Consider the following 25,249-nt stretch of genomic DNA (forward strand, 5'->3'; position numbering starts at 1 on the left):
GCTTTTTTTTTTTATGATGTTTGTCCTTGGTGTCGGCAGCGCAGTAGGAATGACCACGGGCATTATCACAGTGATAAACGAGCAGTTTCCAAACTTGAAAACGTGGCAAATCGTAGTTCCAACCTGTTTGCTTGGTTTTTCAATTGGCACGGTCTACGTAACACCAGTTAGTATAAAATTACTACTCAATTAAAGGGAATCTAATATCCAACGTATGTGTGTGTGTGCGTGCGTGCGTGCGTACGTGCGTGCGTGCGTGCATGTGTGTGTGCGCGCGTGTGAGTGTGTATACAATCTTAGCAATGACAGAATTTTACAGGGCGGGCAATTTATATTAACTTTAGTAGACTATTACGGTACGTCATTCGTCGTTTTCATCCTGGCGTCATTTGAGATGACTGGAGTGATATGGTTTTATGGTAAGAATTATTTTTAACAAGAATTTACGGTAAGATAAAAAAATTGTATTTAATTATATCACATATCTTACAAGTAAACCTATCCAAGTGTTACATTCCAATTTTGATAAGCTTTAAGTATGTTGTAATCTAGATCAAAGAGACACGTATTTTTTTATATGTCCATACGGTTGTTAAGGGGGTGAAACCACAGATTTATATAAACAGACTTTGCATTCATATTTGAAGACAGCGCTGGACAGCGCTATATTTCACTCACTCTTATATGACAATTACATGGAATATGGATAATAATGTAATGTTTTCACATAAATTCTTGTGATACTCATACACAGGACGCATGCATATGCATATGTGAACTGAAACAGCGTAAAATCAGGTTTATCTCTTTCTATCACAATGAGCCAACAGTCTAGTTATAGAAGTCTGTGAGTGAAACATTCTCTTGAAAAAAATTGGTTTTTATATTTTTGTACTAATATTATCGAAACGGCAAAGGATGTAAAAAAAAATTTTAATGAAGGTTTTTAATGCATTTTATAATACACAATTCACTCAAATTTTTCGAAAAATGAATTTTTCAAAATCCCTTTAACTTTTAAAAATTTATGATTTCTTATAGCAAAATATAGCATATTTAATAATAAATACAATTATGATAAAGTTATATTGTGAAGACGCATTTTTCAAAATATATTTATATAGAATGATTAATAAGAAAACCTCTTACAGAGGTAGAGCGAATTAAACTGACGTTTAGTTTAATCTACAGACAGATCTACAGACAGAACTCAATCACTTAAAAACAGCCTTACAGAAAAACGGACACGACAAAAACGATATAATCAACAAAACAATCAAAAACAAACAAAACAAACAAGACAACGGTCTCTGACACACAATCAGATGAGAGGATCCTATCCATTCTCCCATATATCAAAGGAACAACAGATCGGATTGGCAGGATATTAAACAAACACAATGTCCGAATTATATCTATAAATCACCCAAAAAGATAGAACAAATCTTAAGAAATCCTAAAGATCAAAGACCTCCACTTAATTTCGCAGGAGTGTACAAAATATCTTGTTTCTGCGGGCAAGTATACATTAGAGAAACTGGGAGAATGGTCAACCTACTGGATAAAAGAACACCAACGTGATGTTAAAATATGTCACCCAATCAGCACTACCAGAACAACATCGAAACTGGACATCAAATATTGTTTGACAAAACAACCACAATAGCCAACATTACATCATACTTTCTAAGAAATCTTCTATAGAGAAGCCACAGAGATACAAAAACACCCTAACAATCTAAATATAGATAATGGCTACAACATAAATAAAATATTGAAAACTATTCTCCCGGTTAATGCAGACTGACCGATTTCCTCCACCCTTCTCCCCCCAATTCTTTTTTTTCCCCTCCACCACTCCACAAGTAGCGTAATATATAAAAAGGGGCGACCCGGAAGAACAGCTCAGTATCAGGTTGCTCCTCGCCTTGATAAAGTGAACTGCAAAGTTTACGAAACGTTGGCATTCCAAGAATGGATCTGGACACGGAAGAGACCCGCGAAACGCATAATCTTTATAATATACATTTATTTGTAAAGCGGCAAGAATTTTAAAAGATATGTTATCAAATAAAAAACTTATAATATCTACGTATGTTAGCATAAATGATTTTTTTGTTACTTACAAAAGATTAATTTATTTTACAAAACTTACGGGGGGTACAATAAATAATACCAAGAAATCAAGAATCGCAACGCTTGCAGCGATCTTCTACTGATTAAGTTGCAGAAATTAGTCCTTGATGATGCTGATGATTACATTGCAGAAGACAACGATAGATACCCAACACAAAAATTAGGAAGAGGAATATGGCGAAAAATTATAATATGGCTATAAATTTTGCCAAGGCTTCCGGATAAGATACAAAAGTCAGGCATGTCTCTGCACGTACATACAACGCTGCCAATAATCATTACCGATCTCGTGGACGATTTCAAAAATAGTCATGCCCGCCATCAAGCTGAGAAGATCCAGACTTGTCATGGTCGTGCAATCCTTGCAAGTCTTCTGTTGATTTTCTATTAAATTCATTATGCATTTAAATTTTATGTACTTAGAACTTTCTAGTACGACTAATACGTAGTTCCATTTTTATCTTGACGAAAAAAACTATCATAATGTTACGTCCATACGGAGTAAGAATATAAGAAATAACGAACTGCGCGACACGTGCGAGTCACGAGATTAGCGGAAGGAGATTAGAGGAAGGAAAAGATTGATTGAATATTTCTTCAGATAAGGGAGGTATGATTAATCAAAATCGAGTCTCAGATTGAGCGACAAATCAAAAAACGACAACCTTAACTCGAAACCTTAACTAACAAATTCGAATTAACAGAATTTTAGAAACAGATAATTTATTAATTAATTTATGGCAATAGAAAAATGGTAAAGATAAAGGAAATTGCTATAACTGACATTTTACACACTCAAATTGAGCAAGTGAAATTAGTAGATCAATTTTAATTAATTATATTTAATAAGTAACAAGATTTAAGAAGAATTTTAAAGATTCGAGTAAGTTCATCATTTTGTACCTGCTGGAGAAGGAAAGAAAGATTGTGGGAAGAAAGTCACGCACCGTATATCGTTTCTTATTTATTTCTATTTCGTATCCAAAAGACACCCGAAAAATCTTCCATTCATCAACACGTGTATCAGAGACGAAGAAGCTGTCGCGGAAAAATGCGGTTTCTCGGACACTGTAGCGAGGCGGCGGGAAGAGTAGCCTAGCTAATTGAACTCGTCGGCCCGCGCGGCGGGCCTTTCCTAGTCATGATAGGTATGAGAAAGAAAAAAGACATAAATGGAGAAACTAAATTATTATGCGAGACACAAGAACAAAGAGAGGAAAGAGGGAAAGGAAATAAGAAAAAAGGGCGCGCTATAATTTATATCAATCTTCTTTGCAGAGATATCAGAAGATTCCAACACTAATGAAAGCGCATTGGCAGGATGGTATTTTCTCTATGGAAATTGTTAGAAAGACTAAGGATTAACTGCCAATTTTTGCCTTCGTCTATGTAGAGGAAAGGCGGAAAAAGGAGCCGGATTCCAAGAATCAGCTAGTTAGCTATCAGAGTGTTTAATAAGTAATGATAAAGCTCTCGCACAGGGATGGAGCAGTCTAAACTGAGACGAAAAGTCCTCTACCATTTTACAATTTCGCAATAGTTAATAAAATATCAATTACTAAAAATTACCGAATATTGGTTTTAATGAATTTTTTACTCAAATATTATCAACTTTACAAAAAAATAGCAAGAAATAAAAATTGTTTATTTTCTTCTCATAGAGTTCTGAGAATTTTTTCAGAATTTTTTAATTTTTTAATATTTTCTCATGGTGGTAAAAATAAAAAATGCAGTATTAAAAAGTTAAAAAGATAAAAAATTCTTAGAGAAAATTCTATAAGAAGAAAATTAATAATTTTTGTCTTTTGCAAATTTTCTGTGAATTCTGTTGATAGTATTTGAGTAAAAAATTATTGAAGAATAATATTTAGTGACTTTTAATAAAATATCTCATTAATCGAAAATTGTAAACTTATGGGACCTTATGTATGTGTGTGTGTGTGCATGCGTGTGTGTGTGCATGCGTGCGTGCGTGCGTGCGTGCGTGCGTGTTAGCAATTATTTTTATCAACATGAGAAAATGTAGTACTAAAAAAATTCTGAAAAAATCCTTAGAACTGTATGAGAAGAAAATTAATAATTTTTATCACTTCTGTAAAGTTGATAGTACTTGAGTAAAAAATTATTGAAAACCAATATTCAACGATTTTTGATAATTAATATCTTGTTAACTACTGCGAAAATTGTAAAATGATAGAGAATTTCTCGACTCAGTTTAGTCCGTTCTACTTATATGCTGTTAAAGTTTTATTGTTATATATCAAACATCCTGTTTAAAAGAAAATTTTAGAAAAAGCATATAATAATAGGTGCCATGTAGCCGATGAGGTGCGCGAATAGTGATGTAAAGGTATATCTAGCTTATTTCTGAAAAGTGCATCTTCGCGATATAACTTTACATGATTGTATTTATCGTTAAATATATATGTTATAAGTTTTGCTATAGAACAAATTTTGAAATTTTCAGAAATTGAGGAAATAGAGATTTCGGAAAAAGATATTTTTGAAAAATCTAAGTGAACTGTTATACTTAAAGTACATTAAAATCCATAAATCTTTTATTTAATTTAACTTTTAAATATATATTTTATCGTTTCGAAGATATTAGCACAAAACCGATTTTTTCAATACATAAACCGATTTTTTTCAAGAGGATGTTTTACTCCTTTAAGAACCATATGGGCACATATAAAAAAAAACGTGTCTCTTACTTTGACCTAGATCATAACATACTCAAAGCTTATTAAAATCAGAGTGTTAACGCTTGAGTAGTTTACTTGTTAATTCTATTTGTGCTTTTATTTATCATGGCTCAATTTAGGTCTAGAAAACTTTTTGGAGGACTTAGAATTTATGCTGGACCGAAAGCCAAGCGTTTATTGGAGGATATGCTGGTTTATAGTGACGCCGTTTATATTGATAACAATCTTCATTTATACCATAGCCACCTTAACGCCTTTGACCTACGGTGGAACATTGTTGCCTGGATACGCGCATGCCATTGGATGGACAATATTCGGCATTGGTATTGTTCAAATACCGCTGTGGATGCTGATTGCGATGTTAAAGAATCGAAAATTGCCGTTTATACAGGTATTACCTCGAAAAGAAAGTCACGTTACAAACACGTGAAAAATTTTATAAAAAAAACTTAAAAATCAGATGATTAAGGGCATTCGTTGCACTGTTTAAGATGTTAAAAAGAGCTTTTGCACCTGTGAATGAATGGGGTCCACGGGAAGTACAGCAACGTAAGGACTGGAGGATCTTTAAGGAGGAGAGAGCGAGAGATCGAGAGAAGAGGATCCAACCAATCTGGAAGCAAATACTCTACGTTCTTTTAAATATGAAACCAATATAGAGTAATTTTATACAGATTCAAAATACTATAAAGTTTTTCGAGTTTTTATAGTCGTTTCTGCCGCGGCGGGATCTGCGAGGCAAAACGACGATATAAGTTAACGAATATAAAAATTATTTGTTCTTCAATTCTTTAACTGCATATGGATTTATAGAAAGCTACTTTGTTTTTTTATTATTTAATCTTACAAATAATTGAAGAATAACTAGAAATGTGGCTCAATTATAATTTTTTAAAATTAAATATTCCATTATATTAATTGTTTTATATTATTAATCCGCATATATTATGCACTTATATATTTAATAGCAGTTAAAGAATTATTGTGTGCTTTACTTTTTGCTAGTTCCCATAAATCGTTACGTAATGTTGTACTATATGTAACGTGACAAAGAGCTGCCAATATTATTATCCTTTTATTAATCGCTATACGATAATTGCAATATAAACAAGTCGAATAACGAACAAAGTAATTATAACCTTTATATTATTTTAATTATTAATCTTTGCCAAATAGCACTGCTATAATTTCTGATTTCTTTGCCCATACTCGCAATATCTTCTTCGAGTTTAAATCTCTCCATTCATTGTATTTCTTTAGGTCTTTTGGACCAATCGGCGCTCGGCTTGAACATTTAAAAATAAAAAGCAATTAGTCACAATTTTATAATTTTCGACGATGCATATATTTGTATGCTAGAATTGTATTTAAATAAAATGCAAATGTATTACATTCGAGCACATTTTGTTTTTATTCCGAAATTCAACAATGATTATACTTAAAAGAAAGGGAAGAATTCTTAAAGCCAAAAGCGTCAAACTATAGCTGTAAAATGAAAAAGATATTTTGGGAAATTGTTCTATGAAATTGTTTTTTAATTATAATTAAATTTTTAATTTTTATATTATATACAGGTCCCATAACTTTTAATTGATATTCTGGGAATAAAAGAGAATGAAAGTTTGAACTAAATTTTGAACAAGATTTTGGAGTAGCCAAAATCTATGGGAGATTTACGTGTGAACGAGATAGGAATGTTAAAGAAAATGACAGGAAAAGAAAGAAAAGAGGAAACATAATGTTATAATTAAATGAAGGGGTCAGTAAAGTGCTTGCAGGGCAACAAAAAGAGAAATAATGATAATTATTCAGGAAACCTTTGATAGAAAATGAAGTTGGGTGAAAATTGCTAAGCGTGGATAGTCATACGCCCCTTAGCAAGAGGACAGGAAAATCGCTTTACGTGGAAAATCGCGCGCTTCTTGGTAGGAGAAAGGTGAGATGAAATCGCTTCATCACTATATTAAAACTATATAAAACTATTTAGTCAACAAAAATAATTTTTAATTCTAATTATTTCTTCATGTCAAAATCTTTAAAAAAGTAATTAGATCATTCAAATAAAATTTTAATATTTCGAAAACTAAACATTTCCGCAGCTTCGCATTTATGAATTTGACTACAATTAATTAGTATTACATTTCTGTAAAATTTCATCGAAATCGAGCTTGAGTAGTATACGAAAATTAAGCCTAATATTTTATTCTAATTTTGCAATTTAATTATTACTTTTATGATTAATAAGACTAAATTATATAACTAAAAAATAATTAATATCATATGCGGAGATTGGATAGTATTCGTCATTATACATGAGCGGTGTCATATCGATCAGGAAATAAATTAAGTTAATTGGTAAAGAAACAAGAACAAGGGAATCAAATAACATAACAGAATCTCCAGTAAAAGAATGATCATTGTCCTATCATGAACTCAACATCATCCATGAAATTGTCGACGTCTGGAAAATCGATGAGTTATACTCTCTCAAATAATTTCACGCAAAAATAAAATGAATTATTATCGTATACCCAAAAATGGCGATCATTTCGAAGAAAGCTAAAAACGATAATGAAGGTCCCATCGAAGTAATCTATTAAATTAAGAGTGTAGTGGCCGCTCTATTGATAAAGTAGATGTTATTTTATTACTTATATTTGTACTATTTTAAAACAACTTTATTATATTTCTTAATAATAGAAGTGTTAATGATAAAAATCGTTTCTTTCTTTACAAAGGAAAAAAATGATTATCTCTCTATTACACATTTATTAGTTTTATTGTGTTTAATTTCATTATTATTGTTGATAGAAGAATTGACTCTTTTATTCACAAGAAACTTATGACTCTACATCGATACTGTAAGTTTTTATTTAATAAAGTATCTTTTAAAATATATTCTTGCCGCTTTATAAGTAAATGTATAACAACTGAATCCAGAGATGATCCGTTTTAATCAATCTATTGGAATATCTCAAAGTCCTTAAGTTTAAGAAAAATTTCAGACAAAAAAGTTACTAGGAGAAAAAAAAAGATTATTTTAATTGATTTTAATCTCTAAGATCGGTTAATAATAATAATAATAATAATAATAATAATAGCTCGGGAGGCGATCTTCCAGTGAAGATCCACCAATGATATCCAGACATAGTCCAGATTGTGTCTTCCCTGAAGCAGAGAGCTTCCGATTATTTGAGGTCCGTTCTTCTCCAAAAGTAGGGAAGGTCTTTCACCGGAAGTCTTATCGGGCTCGAGCAAGTCTGAGCTCAAAAGCTGTCGCCTTAGTCCAACATAGGCTAGACACTGGCCTAAAATGTGGAAACTAGTTTCCTCAATATAATCACACTTCCTGAAAGTGTTGCACAATCCCAGTTTGTGCATGTGATAGTTGTGAAGCTCCCATGTAGATTTGCAACTTGCCAACTTGATCTCCGTATTGCTCAAGATTCTAATGCAATTGGCATGTTTCCGAGCCATTTGGTCTTGATTAATTCTTGACAATAGTTCATATTTTGGTCTCATAGCCAACTTCTGATCTTGCTCTGCAGACACTGCTAGGCACACCCAGAGCTGTGATCCTGGTCCCACCATTCTGGTAGTTGATCCAACTTTAGTTGGAAGTTAGTCAGCAATCTCATTGTCCTTGACTAGAGAGTGTCCCGGAACCCATATCAGAGCATTATTGTTGTTCGCTGTTAGGCAGTCCAGGGTGCATTTGCATTCCTGAAAAACCGAAAATTAAAAGTGTAAGACCCTAGCGCCGTACGGCTGTCGGAGCAGATCCTGATGCGCCTACATATCTTCCCTGAGATAATCAGCATCAAAGCACAGTTTAAGATCGCCATCACTTCCGATTACCGATAGAATATCGTGGCAAGTTTTCTAAATATAACTTCTTTGATTCCCTTTCGACATCCGTAGACATCGGCACCAGCGCCTGATCAATTCTGGAGATGTCCCCATTCTTGATAATTCCTACATATCCCCATTCTTGATAATGAGTACGTTATGCTTTCTTCAGTTTTCGCATTAGGAAAATAGATCTTGAAGGATCAATCCAGGTCACATTTGATTGGTATTCTATCTTGTTCCAGGAACTGTCTTGGAACAGCACAAGGACCCCTCCCCTCCCCCCCGATCTCTTTCGGCAGTCGAGTGTACAGCATCGATTCTTGTTCTCGCACTTTAGATGATAGGCAGTCGCAGCCCCATCTGCAATCACCGTAAGATGAAGCCGTTCAATATCAAATAGCAGTCCCATAATCAGCGTCATTCTTATGGCTCTCAGAGCTCCTCTAAGGATGAGTGTTCTGATTTGTTCTAACACTGCCTTGATCGCAGCTCTCTGCGCCCTATCAAACTACTGCCACATAAAGCAGCTTAGGGCAGAGCACTGTAATATACAGACAGTAAATTCTCTCCGATCGTAAACCTTATGTCTGCCCAAAGGTCCTTTTTTACACACCCAAAAGTAGATTTTCTTGCATGTTAGATCTAGCTGCAATTTTCAGGTTAGCCTCTTAGGATAGTCTCTTATCCAGGGTAACTCCAAGGTATTTAACTGATTCTTCAGGGGCAGGTCATCAACCCTGTTTAAGACACCTATGTAAGGACCTATCTAATACCTATCTAATACCTATCTAATACCTATCTAATACCTATAAGTGAAAATGACTCGTTTTCATCGGGTAACCGATAAGTCGGTCCCGTTACCTCTCCTGAACAATCTCCAGTGCTCTTTGTATGAGCTCAAGAAGCGTTTCAAGAAAGGATTATCGAACAAAGATTGTCAAGTCATCAGCACTCAATTGATTCTATCATTAAATTCCTTCAGTAATTTATCAGCATCAGAGAAGTTGAGAGAGGACTGTATCTTATGGAAAATCTCTATCCACCCTCTTTCTACATTTTTTGATCCCAGCGAGATCGTGACGACCATGGTCTAGATACACTCAACGAGTTTTGCCGGTACTCTGAGCGCCGCCTCAGAGCAGATTACTTGGTGTTGTTAAATGTCCCCTCTAAGTCCAAAAAAGTCCCCCCCACTACGAAGTCTCTTTATTGTATCTCCTCTTCAATAATTACGACGACCAAATGTAAGGCCGTCTCTTCAGAGTAGCCAGCTAGATACTGGTTGAAATGCAAGAGATTTTGCATCAACATCTTATCCCGAATGTAAGTATCGATCAACTTTTCTAGCAAGAATGCATTAGCGACTTTGTATCTAATTCAATTGTTACATTTGATAATATTCTTGAGATTTCCACGGGTCCTTTCTATATAAAGATTATGCATTTCGCGGGTTTCTTCCATTCTTGAAATGCCAACGTTTCGTGAATTTTGCAGTTCACTTCATCAAGGAGAGTATCCTTGCTAAAGTAAACACTTTCAGCAAACTCAGATCTTCCTTAGCCAAGAAACTATCAAACTTGGCATTCCTAAAACGCTGCAAGGATATAACAGGAGAATAACATCATCCCAAAGTTCCTAGAACTCAAGGATCATCTAAGAACTCATAAATCCAAAAACATCCTTCATAAAACCAGTCTCATCAAAGAATGCATTTACTTTACTGAATCATAAATAGTCCAGACTTCTCATAAAACCTTTAAATTCCACTTATATCTATCCATCATGTTGCGGCACGATATCTGGTAAATTCTAGATCGTATTACACGAAAAAGCTATGAAGGCCTATACACAATCCTCTGAAATACAGAAACAGAAATACATAAAACTTATCTCACAAAAATCCACAACCCTCTCTACATAACATCAAGAATTTATCTAACAAAGACCTGTCTCAAGACAATATATCTGCACTTGCCAAAGGCTCCAACTTCGCAGTGGCACCTAGAAAGATCCCAAAGGAAGAGATTATCAAAGTCAATATCAACAGAATCAACCATCTACCGATCCTTCATCAGAACAAGTAGACAATATCCGCAGAAAGGTAACTAGTATCCTTTCCAAAGCCCCTCCACCAAACTAGAAAAGAAATGCCCGATTGGCCCTCCAAGAACAGAAACACAAACATTATCGTACTTCCAGCCAACAAAGGCAATACGACAGTAGTCATGAACACATCAGACTATAAGAAAAAAATAAAAAAATCTTCTCTCGGAGAAAGCATACAAAAAGTTTGACAAAGATCCAACTAATACAATCTTGCAGAACACTAAGATTCTGGTGGAAAATAACAACATTCCCAGTAAAACCGAATTGACATTAAAATCTACATATCCCTTCCTACCAAGACTATACGGACTAAAGTACACAAACCAAACATCCCACTCAGACTGATTGTTAGCGTCCCGATATATAACTTATCCCGCTTCCTAGCACTACAACCCCTCACTGGAAAATCCAAATCACACATAACTAACTCAACGGATTTCGTACAAAAGATCCAAAAAATCCGACTACATCCCACTGCTTGTAAGCTTCGACGTAGAATCCCTTTTCACACAAGATCCAATAAAAGACACATTAAACATAATAAAGGTCTCACATGAAATCCCCTCCGACCTCATCCCGCTAATAGAGCACTGCTTAACAACACTTACTTCTCCTATAACAATTAATTTTATGAACAAACTTCAGGAGCGGTAATGAGCTCTCCTATTTCTCCTGTAATCGCCAACATCTTCATGGAGCATTTTGAGAAAGAGATCCTTAAAAAAACACTCAAAAAACCAGAAGTTTGGTTCTGTAGACGACAAATTCGTGATATGGAGACACGGCAGAGCCGAACTTCGTAAATTCTTTATTTTCCTCAACAATTAACATTCAAATATCCACTTCACATATGGCTATAGAGGAAAACGGAATACTTTCTTTCCTAAATGTTCTTGTCTCTAAGAAAGCGGATGGTATCTTAGGTCATCAAGTGTACAGAAAATCAACACACACAAATAGATACCTACATGCCGAGTCACACCACCACCCAGCAAAAAAACTGTCTGCAATCAATTGTACATAGGGCTTTCATCTCTGACAAAGAACATTTACAGACAGAACTCAATCATTTAAAAACAGCCTTACAGAAAAACGGACACAACAAAAACGACATAATCAATCAAACAATCATTAAACAAGACAACGGTCTCTAACATATAATCAGATGAGAGGATCTTATCCATTCTCCCATATATCAAAGGAACAACAGATCGGATTGGCAGGCTATTAAATAAACACAATATCCGAACTATCTATAAATCATCCAAAAAGATAGAACAAATCTTAAGAAATCCTAAAGATCAAAGACCTCCATTCAGTTTCGCAGGAGTGTACAAAATACCTTGTTTCTGCGGGCAAGTACACATTGAAGAAACTGGGAGAATGGTCAACCTACGGATAAAAGACACCAACGTGATGTTAAAATATGTCACATAATCAGCACTACCAGAACACAACATCGAAACTGGACATCAAATACTATTTGACAAAACAAGTATAGAGAAACCACAGAGATACAAAAACACCTTAACAATCTAAATAGAGATAATGGTTACAAAATAAATAAAATATGAAAAACTATTCTCCCAGTTAATGAGGACTGATCGATTTCTTCCATCCTTCTCCCCACCCCAATTCTCTTTTTTCCCCTCCACCACTCCACAAGTAGTGTAACATATAAAAAGGGGCGACCCAGAGGAAGAGCTCAGAATCAGGCTACTCCTCGCCCTGATGAAGTGAACTGCAAGGTTCACGAAACGTTGGCATTTCAAGAATGGATCTGGACACGGAAGAGATCCGCGAAACGCATAATCTTTATAATACATACATTTATTTGTAAAGCGGCAAGAATTTTAAAAGATATGTTATCAAATAAAAATAAAAAACTTATAATATCTACGTATGTTAGCATAAATGATTTTTTTGTTAGTTACAAAAGATTAATTTATTTTACAAAACTTACGGGGGGGTACAATAAATAATACCAAGAAATCAAAAATCGCAACGCTTGCAGCGATCTTCTACTGATTAAGTTGCAGAAATTAGTCCTTGATGATGCTGATGATTACATTGTAGAAGACAACGCTAGATACCCAACACAAAAATTAGGAAGAGGAATATGGCGAAAAATTATAATATGGCTATAAATTTTGCCAAGGCTTCCGGATAAGATACAAAAGTCAGGCATGTCTCTGCACGTACATACAACGCTGCCAATAATCATTACCGATCTCGTGGATGATTTCAAAAATAGTCATGCCCGCCATCAAGCTGAGAAGATCCAGACTTGTCATGGTCGTGCAATCCTTGCAAGTCTTCTGTTGATTTTCTATTAAATTCATTATGCATTTAAATTTTATATACTTAGAACTTTCTAGTACGACTAATACGTAGTTCCATTTTTATCTTGACGAAAAAAACTATCATAATGTTACGTCCATACGGAGTAAGAATATAAGAAATAACGAACTGCGCGACACGTGCGAGTCACGAGATTAGCGGAAGGAGATTAGAGGAAGGAAAAGATTGATTGAATATTTCTTCAGATAAGGGAGGTATGATTAATCAAAATCGAGTCTCAGATTGAGCGACAAATCAAAAAACGACAACCTTAACTCGAAACCTTAACTAACAAATTCGAATTAACAGAATTTTAGAAACAGATAATTTATTAATTAATTTATGGCAATAGAAAAATGGTAAAGATAAAGGAAATTGCTATAACTGACATTTTACACACTCAAATTGAGCAAGTGAAATTAGTAGATCAATTTTAATTAATTATATTTAATAAGTAACAAGATTTAAGAAGAATTTTAAAGATTCGAGTAAGTTCATCATTTTGTACCTGCTGGAGAAGGAAAGAAAGATTGTGGGAAGAAAGTCACGCACCGTATATCGTTTCTTATTTATTTCTATTTCGTATCCAAAAGACACCCGAAAAATCTTCCATTCATCAACACGTGTATCAGAGACGAAGAAGCTGTCGCGGAAAAATGCGGTTTCTCGGACACTGTAGCGAGGCGGCGGGAAGAGTAGCCTAGCTAATTGAACTCGTCGGCCCGCGCGGCGGGCCTTTCCTAGTCATGATAGGTATGAGAAAGAAAAAAGACATAAATGGAGAAACTAAATTATTATGCGAGACACAAGAACAAAGAGAGGAAAGAGGGAAAGGAAATAAGAAAAAAGGGCGCGCTATAATTTATATCAATCTTCTTTGCAGAGATATCAGAAGATTCCAACACTAATGAAAGCGCATTGGCAGGATGGTATTTTCTCTATGGAAATTGTTAGAAAGACTAAGGATTAACTGCCAATTTTTGTCTTCGTCTATGTAGAGGAAAGGTGGAAAAAGGAGCCGGATTCCAAGAATCAGCTAGTTAGCTATCAGAGTGTTTAATAAGTAATGATAAAGCTCTCGCACAGGGATGGAGCAGTCTAAACTGAGACGAAAAGTCCTCTACCATTTTACAATTTCGCAATAGTTAATAAAATATCAATTACTAAAAATTACCGAATATTGGTTTTAATGAATTTTTTACTCAAATATTATCAACTTTACAAAAAAATAGCAAGAAATAAAAATTGTTTATTTTCTTCTCATAGAGTTCTGAGAATTTTTTCAGAATTTTTTAATTTTTTAATATTTTCTCATGGTGGTAAAAATAAAAAATGCAGTATTAAAAAGTTAAAAAGATAAAAAATTCTTAGAGAAAATTCTATAAGAAGAAAATTAATAATTTTTGTCTTTTGCAAATTTTCTGTGAATTCTGTTGATAGTATTTGAGTAAAAAATTATTGAAAATTAATATTCGATGATTTTTAGTAATTAATATTTTGTTAACTATTGCGAAAAATGCAAAATAGTAGAGAACTTTTTAAAATCTTCAACTTCTCACGCGAAAAATCCACCCACATAAAAAAATCATTAGATCCCTAGGTAAGGAAAGGAGAGAATTTCATTTCGAATAAAAAATCATTACAGAATCATAAATTTTTTGCTTAAAAACAAAAATTATATAAGAAAGTAAGTAATGTTCGCAAAGAAAATTTTTGTTTTTAAAGCAGAAAATTGATTTTAAAGCAGAGGATTTTTGTTTTATATAACAAAACTTTTTTTTTAAAACTTTTTAACTAATGAACGATGACTAAACCGCTTAAAGATCACTCAACGTGATGACCTTGACAACGTATGTCAAGATTAAAATCATCGGAGAGGATTTGCCTTATCGGTATATTTACTATATAAAATTCTAAAAAAGACTTTTCTTAATATTTTTGAAAAATATTTCAATTTCTATAAAAAATCTGAGAAATTTTCTAAAATTATAAAATTATACAAAACTTCTGAAAGTTTTTTTATGTATAGAAATTTAAAAAAATTATATTAAAAAATTCTTAAAAAAATTTTCGTCTGATTAAAAAAAATTCTCGTAATATCTTATAAAATTTTTAAGAATTCGTCATTTTAAATTTATATTTATTTATTATTATTATTTTAAATTTATAAAAATTTCGAAAAGAATAAGATCATTTAAAACCTGATATAAAAGATGTAAACTGTGAATCGCAAGCTTGTTGCATGAATCAATGACTTGCATTTGTTTTATACAGATCGAGTTTTAACCCGGATCTACAAAAGATGTTTTAATTAGCCTTAAATCATAAAAATATGGACGAATCATAATCGATTATTCTCACATTCGACTGTAATTGATCAATTTTTTTACGGTTTAAAGCACTTATTGTAAATCTAGACTTAGAATACGTATTGAACATTACATCGCAACTATTAGATTATAAAAACTGTAACTCACACAGAACATGCCTTTTTGATTAATTGCCAATCTGTGTATAAAACATAATGATTGTTGCAAAGAAAATATATTAAATTTTGTGGTCATTTTCTTATTGTATTTGTCATGAATAAATTAATTTTTACATTAATTGTCACTTTGTGAATTTGCATCATTTATATTGTGTACACACATATCTCTACTTCGTATTTAGTGATATATATACTTAATACTTGTAATAGTTTTTATACGGTTATATTAGAAGTGATAATCTAAGCCCTAAAATAATGCATTCAGCAAACAAAAATGTTTTCAAATGGATTGAAATTTTGTCCGAATGCGTATTTTAAATAACGAAAATCTTTTTTTCTCTATTCAATTGGATTCAATTAGATTTAATTGGAGATGCAATTGGATTGCAAAACTACATTTCCTACTCAAAATTTTGAATTAAACAGTATTCACGATGCACAGAAAAAGATATTAAGAAATTATTTAGATTAAGGGATACCTCACCAATGATCTTGACCTTGACATATGTTGTCAAGATCGTGACTTCCGACAGGTGTTAGACTGGCAGTCATCTTTCGTTAAAAAGTTATTAAGAATTAGTATGCAAGAATAAATATGTATAATATAAATATTACAATTTTCTTTTAGCACCTCATCTGAAATGACCCTCGCCCCCCCTCCCCTGCAAAAAGGCGCATGACTTTCACCTCAAGCGACTTTTATCCATCTTCCCCCTTGCAAAAGGACGCACGACTTTTATCTTCGATTCTCATTCCCCTACAATGCACGAATAGCAAACATATTTTAAAGCAGGGAATTCTCGTATATAGTTGAACTTTTTTTGTTAATAATTTTTTAATGAAGATCGACCGCCACCTAAAACTTACGGCCATGACTTTGACAACATATGTTGAGGTCAAGATCATCGACGGATCCTTAATATAAATAATTATCAGATATTATTTTTTAATTGGAAGATATAGAAACGTGCTTCATGCAATTCCTATATAAATAAATAAAAATGTGTTCCGAATTGAAAAGGATTCATTTTAACGTTCGCAAATACATATTTCTGAAAATCTGAATCTGTTTTAATAAATTTTAATCCATTCTTGATTATATATAGAATACTTGAAAACTTGACAATCAATCCTTGAAAAACAGTAATGTTATAGGTGACGGTAACAATGATACAGCTTACACATAGTTTGTAATGTTTGTATTTGAATTCTAAATTCTGAAAATTGGATCTAGTGCCAAAGCGATTAATTCTTTAGATTCTCGTGTGGAAATTCTTTCTAGGCTGTAATCGGGACCAAGTTAACTTTCATTACAATATTTGAGAAGTTAGAAAGAAAAATAACGGTGAAGAAAAATCGTATAGCACTCAAGAAAAAAGCAAATTAAAAGTAAAGATTTACTCTTTCGATTGCCATAAATCGCATTTTTGTGTGAATTTTACTTCACGCCATAGATCTTCATAAAGTTTGTAAAAAATTTTCAAATTTGACGGGTATTCATTTGTGTTGTATCTCTGTAAAAAATCAGTCAGATTAAAATATCAATTACCGGTTTCGAAAATAGAGATTTTAAGCTTTCAAATGCTTTTTTAATTTTTTTGTCTGCGATAATTTTTCCGAGTTACGGTGTTCTGTATATTGTACAATTTTGAACGTATTCTAAAGTGTTCCCTATTTTTTGAGTAGTGTATACAAAATTTCCAGACAAAATTTTACACGGGAAATTGGGCCCTACATGGGCTGTAACTGAGCAGGCCTAAATATATCTTAGGGAAAAAGTGGAATTCAAACTAGGCCCTGCACGGTCTTTTATAAGAAAACTTAGGTTAAACTGATTATATCCTAAATGAGCATGAGTTTGATAAACCTTTACTTTGGATGCCTCAATAATGCTGGGCCCAGTATTAAAGTATGAATTCCTAGATAAATTTCCACACGGGTAGGCTCATATCGATTGGAATCGGTTGAAAGCTTATTTATACAGGGTGCGTTATCAAAATCCGGACAAATTTCAATTTAAATTTTCCGCTATATTGTGCCTCCGCCAGAGATTGTTGTCGGCTCCGACAAAACCTAATACTCTAGTCATATTCTCAAAATGGCCGCGATGTTGAAATGCGGAGTATAATCGAAGAGCCGCGATCATCGAAGGCCTTCGCACTGGGCGCTCAGCAACGGAAATAATTCGGTTCTTTGGATACTTGAGATCAACCGTTTATGATAAAATATATATAAATATATATAACCGTTGTGATAAAATATACGGCTTTAGAACAGTCCAACGAAGGTGGTTCCAGTATGCCAGCGAGGAAGAGTGACTTGAAAGAACGTACCGCGAGGACCCTCGCAGTTATTGAAAGGGCTCAAGGCTGATTTCGGATGATCCAGGGCAATTGTTGTGAAAATTAGCATCGATTGTTGGTGTAAGCGAGTCAACAATACGTCGAATTGCTGAGGAAAATCTTCGATACAATTCGTATACATTAAAGATACGACAGATGTTCTCTGAGACTGCTAAATTCTGACCTCTCAACAGCCTAGATTTAAATCCCTTGGACTACTATGGAGCGTAGTTGAAAGGATCATAAACAAGTCTCGGTATCCCAATGTGACGTCATTAAGGACCATTATTGAGGCAGTATTCGTCGGCATGGATAGCATTACATTACAGCGTGCGTGTGAACGCTTCAGATCGAGAATAGAGGCCATCATTCAAGCTAATGGGGGATATATCGAATAATTGTGCTCTACGGAAACCCTTCCAAGTGCCATGTAAAAAGATTTTTTGTAATATTTAATTTTTCATTAAAAACATTTTGTTTAAAGAAATTGTTCGATTTGTCCAGATTTTGATGACGCATCCTATATGAACTCTGCATGTAAAAAATACTTTAGGTATTTATAAAGATTTACATTTAATCAAAAATATATTTTGTTTATCTTAATCAACATTATTTTTGCAATAAGCTTCTTCATAGTACTGTTGAGAAGATGCCAAGATTACGTATATATTTTTTATTTTCTTAATCAAATTGATCTCCTATAAAAATGAGTATTAAATACTTTACAAACTATCGATACTTTATAAACTTTTACTAATTTATTTCAAATTATAAAAAATAGCTTAAGCAACATTACATTTCAAACTCAATATGAAAAAAAAGTATGTATTTTGAGTCTTGCTAAATAAATTTTTCAGGTTACAGATATAAATTATCTTCAAAAAATATTTCAGAATTCACATATACAAAAAATGTTGAAAAAGATGTATACTTTTTCAGTATTTTAGAAAAATATTCCAATTTAAAAAGTATAAAAAGTCTGAGAATTTTCTAAAATGTTATAAAATTATACGGAAATTCTGAAAGAATTATATATAAAAAGAAAGAATTATATATTATCATACACTACTTAACAAAAAATAGAGAGACTTTCAAACACATTCAAAATTGCATAATATTCAGATCATTGTAACTGAAAAGTCAAAAGATAAAAAATCAAAACAGCGTTTGGAAGCTTGAAATTCCTATTTTTGAAATTGATAATTGATATTTTGATTTGACTGATTTTTTTTTAGAGCTATACGGATATCTCCTAAATCTAAAAATTTTATAAAAAATTTACAACATTTTATAGTGTAAATTAGAAATTGCACACAAATGCAGTTTACAGCAGTCGAAAGAGAAACTTTACCTTCACTGTTGTGAAAATGTCATGAAATTTAATGTACTTTTAAATTATATAAATTAAATTAAATTTTATGATACTAAATTAAATTTAATGTATCTAAAACTACAAAGTATATTTGTGTTCATGTACATGAAATTTAGTGTACTTTTCATAAATACAAAGTTTAGTATATTTATATACTAAATTAAATTATATGTAGATTTGAAATTTCATGTAAGTAAACATTAAATTTGAATTATTTATAACTTTATTTTTACTGACAACATTAAACATTTTTAATATATCTGTTTGAAATTTTTTTCATTACTTGTAATGGAAGCAAATTTCTTAACAGATGCTCAATTTGCTTTTTTATTATATATAGAGGTTGTACGATTTTTTTTTCATCGAATTATTAAAGTAAAAACAATCATTTTTGCTTCAATATCGAATGAGAAAAAAATCATATGATGTTCAATAGAAAAACATTAAAGATAAAGATTCACTCTTTTGAAAATTGTAAATTTTTGTGTGATTTTGAACTTCGCGTATATAGATTTTTGTACAAAATTTTTAGATTTTTAGATTTTTACATTTTTAGATTTTTAGATTTGATATCCATTTATGTCCGTATAGCTCTGTAAAAAATCGGTCAAATCGAAATATCAGTTACTGATTTCGAAAATAGAGATTTCAAGCTTTAAAATGCTTTTTGAAAAATTTCGTTATGATATTTTCTACGAACTATATAGTTATTCCATTTTCAAGTTAAAGGATTTAAAATTAGCGTTAAAAACCCCAAGTTTACATATTCTGTGAAAAATGATTACAGAGCGATGTTTCAAAAAGCGTTTTAAATCTTAAAGCCATAACTTTCGAATGCTTCAAACCATGTTTCTATGTATAAATTTTATTACACATTAATTTGAAGTGGATTTTATAAAGAAAGATAATTAACAAAAAGCCGATTTTTACCCATCAAGATGCAGTAAGTAAAAGGAATAGCGGTTTTTTTATAGATTTTGACTTCTTGAATACGATAATGCTAATAAAAAGTTCGGAATCGGTAGGAACCATCTTGAAAAGTAAATAAGAATATTGAAATTTGTTCAAATATAAATTTGTTCAAATATATCATGTTTATGCTCAATTTTCAAGACTTCATTTTCCCTATCGATCCCGAACTTTTTATTAACATTATTGTATTCAGGAAGTCAAAATCTATAAAAAATGTTATTCCTTTTATATATTTATGGATAAAAATCAGTCTCTTTTTAACATCTTCCATTAAAAAATACACTTCACTTCGATGACGTACATGGAATAAAGAATCTCCTTAGTTATGTACAATGCTCAATAAAAAAGCAAATTGAAGGATAAAGATTCACTCTTTTGGCTACTGTAAATCATGTTTGTATGCGATTTATATCACGGAACGTCGTAAATTTTGTACATAAGTTATGTCACGGATATTCGCGCGTTTGCATCCGCATAAATTCCAAAAACATCAATTAGATTGAAATATAATCAATTTCAAAAATAGAGATTTCAAGCTTTCAATTGCTTTTTTAATTTTTTATCTACGATTTTTCACTGAATTACAGAATTACTGATCTGAATATTATACAATTTTAAGCGTATTCAAAAGTGTTACCTACTCTCTAAATCTCTTGGAATGAAATCTCACTCGAAAAGACTGAAAATTTAGCTTGTCTTGAAAAAAAAAGTAAAAATATGGTCACTCTTGTTCAAGAGTGGCAGATTTCATTGGTCGTATTTTCACTTTCTTTTCGAGACAGGCTAATTTTCAGTTTCTTCGAGTGAGATTTCACTCCAGAGATTTAAGATTTAGAGAGTATTCTTTGTTGAATGTATTAAAAGAAAAATTTTCGTCAGGAACAAGGTAGAATGATTCTGGAAATATTCACGCACTTTGAAACATTGTGTTCGAAGTTATTATGGGAAGAATACATCGCGTCGAAGCACACGCCGAGGGAGAAGAATGATTGGATGACGGCGGTAAACCGCTGGTTTTGGAATCTTGTGCCATGTGAGCTTGAAGAGGCAGACTATCGCTACCGTCTATCGCTCTATTCAATGTCACCGCTCTTATTATTAAAAGGCTGACCATGACGATGTATGGAAAAAGAGTCAGGAAATAGGCTGCTTTACTCTTGACGCCTTTGCAGATCATCACATAGACGAATATCCAACTGACTAGCAACGCGAGAATTAATTTCTATGAGGGTAACCCGAGCCCATCCTCAATTCCCATTTCATTAAGGACATATTTTCTGATATATAGATAGATATACAGATATACAGATTTCTGATATACAGTGTAATCTATTTGAGAAATTAAAATCTTGATTTTTTTGAATGTTTATCGCGTAGATAAATAGACTTAAACTTAAAATAATAAAAAGAGAAATAATAAGAAAAACTTATAATAACATAAAATATTCTATAATAAAGATAAAAAGTGAAAGTTAGATAATGTCAGCGATTTAATACATTACACATTTTGCAATTTAGTGGATTATTATTATTATTGCATAACTCCAAGAGATGCGGACATTTTTATTTTGAATCTCGTCACGGAACAAGAGATTTGAGATTTCACATATACAAATGATACAGTAACTACAAAAAACTCTTAATAATTTATAATTGATATCAATGACAATAGTAAGTACGCAAACGGATGCAATAATAACGTCACATTTAAACAGAATAGTACCAGAAGCCTTCTGATAATATCGTAAAAGGCAAAATTAATGCACCTAAAATAGAGGTCGGCGGAACTTCTGCTTCCGTTTTTTCGCTTGCTTGCCGGTCGATGAGCTATTGAAACACGTATCGCCCCATTCCTCCTAACAATAGGATACGGAAGCACTGACAGCTGGCTACCATATAATAGAGCATCAATGCCATAAGAGTGCAATAATAGGTGATAAAGAATACTGATACTACATAGCCGATGCCTAAATGATCAATAAATTAATCGATTGTAATTAAATTCATCGACTTTTATTTATCTATATGATATTAATTAAAACTATTTATATAAACTCATGTGTGCATATGTATTATGTATACATATTATTATTCATACATGCACAAATAATAATAAGTATGTATGAATTATAAGAAACAGGAACGAAGACAAATTTATGAACTTTAAAGTTGCAATTTGTAATGAAGTAATATCAATTGAGAGAATAGGCGAAATAAAGACCTAATTGTAAAATCTTTATTTTAATAAAAATTATAATAACTTGTAATTTTTTATTATATACAAATGAATAATATGATATAAATTAATGAATTTATGTCTTTAAGAAATTACATATTACTTCTCTATTACGATCAATATTGTATAAAAAAATTTAATTTCTGGAAAAAGAGTTTAAGTAGAATTGTGTCTTTATTTCGCCCATCTTCTTAATTGTAATACGTAATATATTAATACATATTGGATATTCAAAATAAAGCATTACAAATTTTTATCTCGAAAACATAGCATTATTGAGAAAAATTATTCAAATAAAAGTAGTTGTAGGGTTCAAAAAGATCTATTTACTGATCTTCATCAGTTGGACTTTGAACTGATGTCGTCAAAGTCAAATCATGTCGATTTTTTAAAATGGAATATTTTATTTTTGATTCCAGAATCTAATAATCGATATTGAGAGCTCCTCAAAATATAATAAAGTTATTTTTTATTAAATTTTCGACTTATAATGCTTGACGGTTACAGTATCGCCGGCATTAGTATTACTCAAGGCGTCCGAAATTCGAAAAGTATTCAATAAAAAATAACTATATTATAGTATTTTGAAAAGCTCTCAACATCGGTTATTAGATTCTGAAAACAAAAGTAGGGTGTTCCATTAAAAAAAAATTGATATGACCTCTGACTTTGGCGACGCCATCCAAGGTCAAAATGATAAGATCAATAAATAGACTTTTTGAATCCTACAACTTTTATCTGAACAATTTTTCTCAATAATGCCGTGTTTTCGAAATAAAAATTTGTAACGCTTTATTTTGAGCACCTGATATTAACACATCAGCAGCCACTGGTATAATAATATGTCTTTTTATAAAATTCAATTGTTTAACATAATATGTTTTTTAAAAAACTGTAGCTGGTTACTGCAGTAGTTATGTATTTTTTTATATTTTTTTATATTTCAAAGTTAAATTCATAAAAATAAACTTAATAGTTGGTAACTTTAATAGTTGAAATTAATTTCAATCTAAAAATTAAACAAATTTGTTTACATGTTTTGGGCGCAAAATGTAAAAAAATAAAAATGAACTAATATTTTTTGTGTTTTCGAAGTAAAGTCACATGAAACAGAGAGATATGACATATTTTACTTCTTAAATATATCTTTTCCCGTGAAATTTCTTTATATAAAAGCAATAGTTTTTAAAAGTATTCTATAAAAAGGAAAAATTAAATTATATTATTATGTCAAAAATATATTTTTGTAGAAATATTTAAATAGTTTTATTTTAAAAAAAAAATGTAAAAATGTTTAATTAATTTTTTGAAAAGTATCTAATAAATTTTGAAATTTTTCTAGATTTTATATTCTGTAAATTAATAATTTGATTTTCTTCATTTTAATTTGTAATAAATAAATTTTCATTAATTTTTATCAACAGAGTATATTTTATCAACATAGTTATAAATACGATATTTTAAAACAAATTTTACGGTTTTCATTCCTATTTTAACAACAGAAAACTTTGCGATAATTATGTATTTAAGATTTAAGTTTATTGTATGTAAAAAATACATAAAGAAAATTCTTGAAAATTGTAAAATGTATTTTTTTAAAGAAACAACAATTTAAAATCGATAGAACAGATTTGTAAACTAAAAACTTTTTGTGTTCCAGTAATGAATAAATAATTATATATTTGAAATTGAATTATGCTTAACTAGAAAATGGAGCTATATGTATATGATTGTTATAGAATTAAGATAAATATGATTTTAAAACAAATAAAAAATAGAGTAAAAACGGATAATTAAGAGCCTTAATATGCGGTAATTGGTGCGATTATCATATATACATATATTTCGATTGTATTACATAATATATCTATTACATAATATACAAAACTGAACGTTTCAGCTATATTCAAGCCATCTTCAGCAGTCTTCAATCATAGCCCGTTTTTACTCTATTTTTTGTTTTAATATTTCAAAATTTGAATTATTCGTTTTTATTTAAATATTCTTTTATTTTAGAATTTCGGTATATTTTGTAATAAATATATTATATTAAATGGAAATATTGTTTCATTAAAAAATTTTTTTTAATCATTGCCAGAATCCTCACAAATCATATAATCCTTTTCTCCTTCATAATTATCTTTCTTTCCTCTCTATACATCTCCCCTTCTTTAATCTCACTTCCCAACATTTTCTAACATCAACTTTCCTTCTCTGAAAGTCATTTTAAATTATTATTTTGTCTAATAACATCGAAGATAAGAAACATCAATCTTTCTCTCATTGTCTATTGTATTTTATTCATTATTTAATTTTTTTGTACTGAACTTTCAACTACAATTATGAAATTATTTTTCTTATTTAAATTTATCGAATATTTAATTATTTTAATAGATAGATTTACATTGTACCCTTTTAACTTTCATTTATCAATATTGTATTATCTCATCAGATTATATCTTTCTGTCATTCTTATATTCTTACATTACTATATTTATATGTAATGCGTTATATTTCGTTTTCTGGACACCAATATACATATAATCATACGATGTTCTTATGCTGTACAATTTTACTAACAAGAAGATTTTTTAATTATTGACGAAGATTTTTTAATTATTGATACCAACAGTTAGATGTCTTGATATTGCGAAGTATATCAATCGTCCATAGTATAAATTTTTACTTTTATTAATATATATA

The 25,249-nt window shown here is 31.3% G+C and overlaps 1 protein-coding gene and 1 pseudogene across 6 annotated transcripts in view; one reads left to right on the forward strand and one right to left on the reverse strand.

The window, feature by feature from the left end:
• The window catches only part of LOC108685783 (sodium-dependent nutrient amino acid transporter 1-like), a 29,586-nt gene extending 17,432 nt beyond the window's left edge, over positions 1–12,154 (forward strand). The window contains exons 6-9 of one of the 6 annotated variants that reach the window (XM_018190752.1): positions 1–166; positions 345–419; positions 4,958–5,229; positions 5,330–5,631. The exon at positions 1–166 is cut by the window's left edge and continues 1 nt beyond it. In XM_018190752.1, coding sequence (XP_018046241.1) covers positions 1–166; positions 345–419; positions 4,958–5,229; positions 5,330–5,497 — 681 coding nt within the window. In that variant the 3' untranslated portion in view covers positions 5,498–5,631. Of the gene's footprint in view, positions 167–319; positions 420–1,191; positions 1,247–1,489; positions 1,564–4,957; positions 5,230–5,329; positions 5,632–12,123 lie in introns of those variants that run through there. The other 5 variants (XM_018190751.1, XM_018190756.1, XM_018190754.1 and 2 more) reach the window with 5 other exon arrangements.
• Positions 10,186–25,249, reverse strand: part of LOC108685781 — a 23,783-nt pseudogene continuing 8,719 nt past the window's right edge.

Source organism: Atta colombica, unplaced genomic scaffold (genome assembly GCF_001594045.1).
Source record: "Atta colombica isolate Treedump-2 unplaced genomic scaffold, Acol1.0 scaffold158, whole genome shotgun sequence".
NCBI classification, from domain to species: Eukaryota; Metazoa; Arthropoda; class Insecta; order Hymenoptera; family Formicidae; genus Atta; species Atta colombica.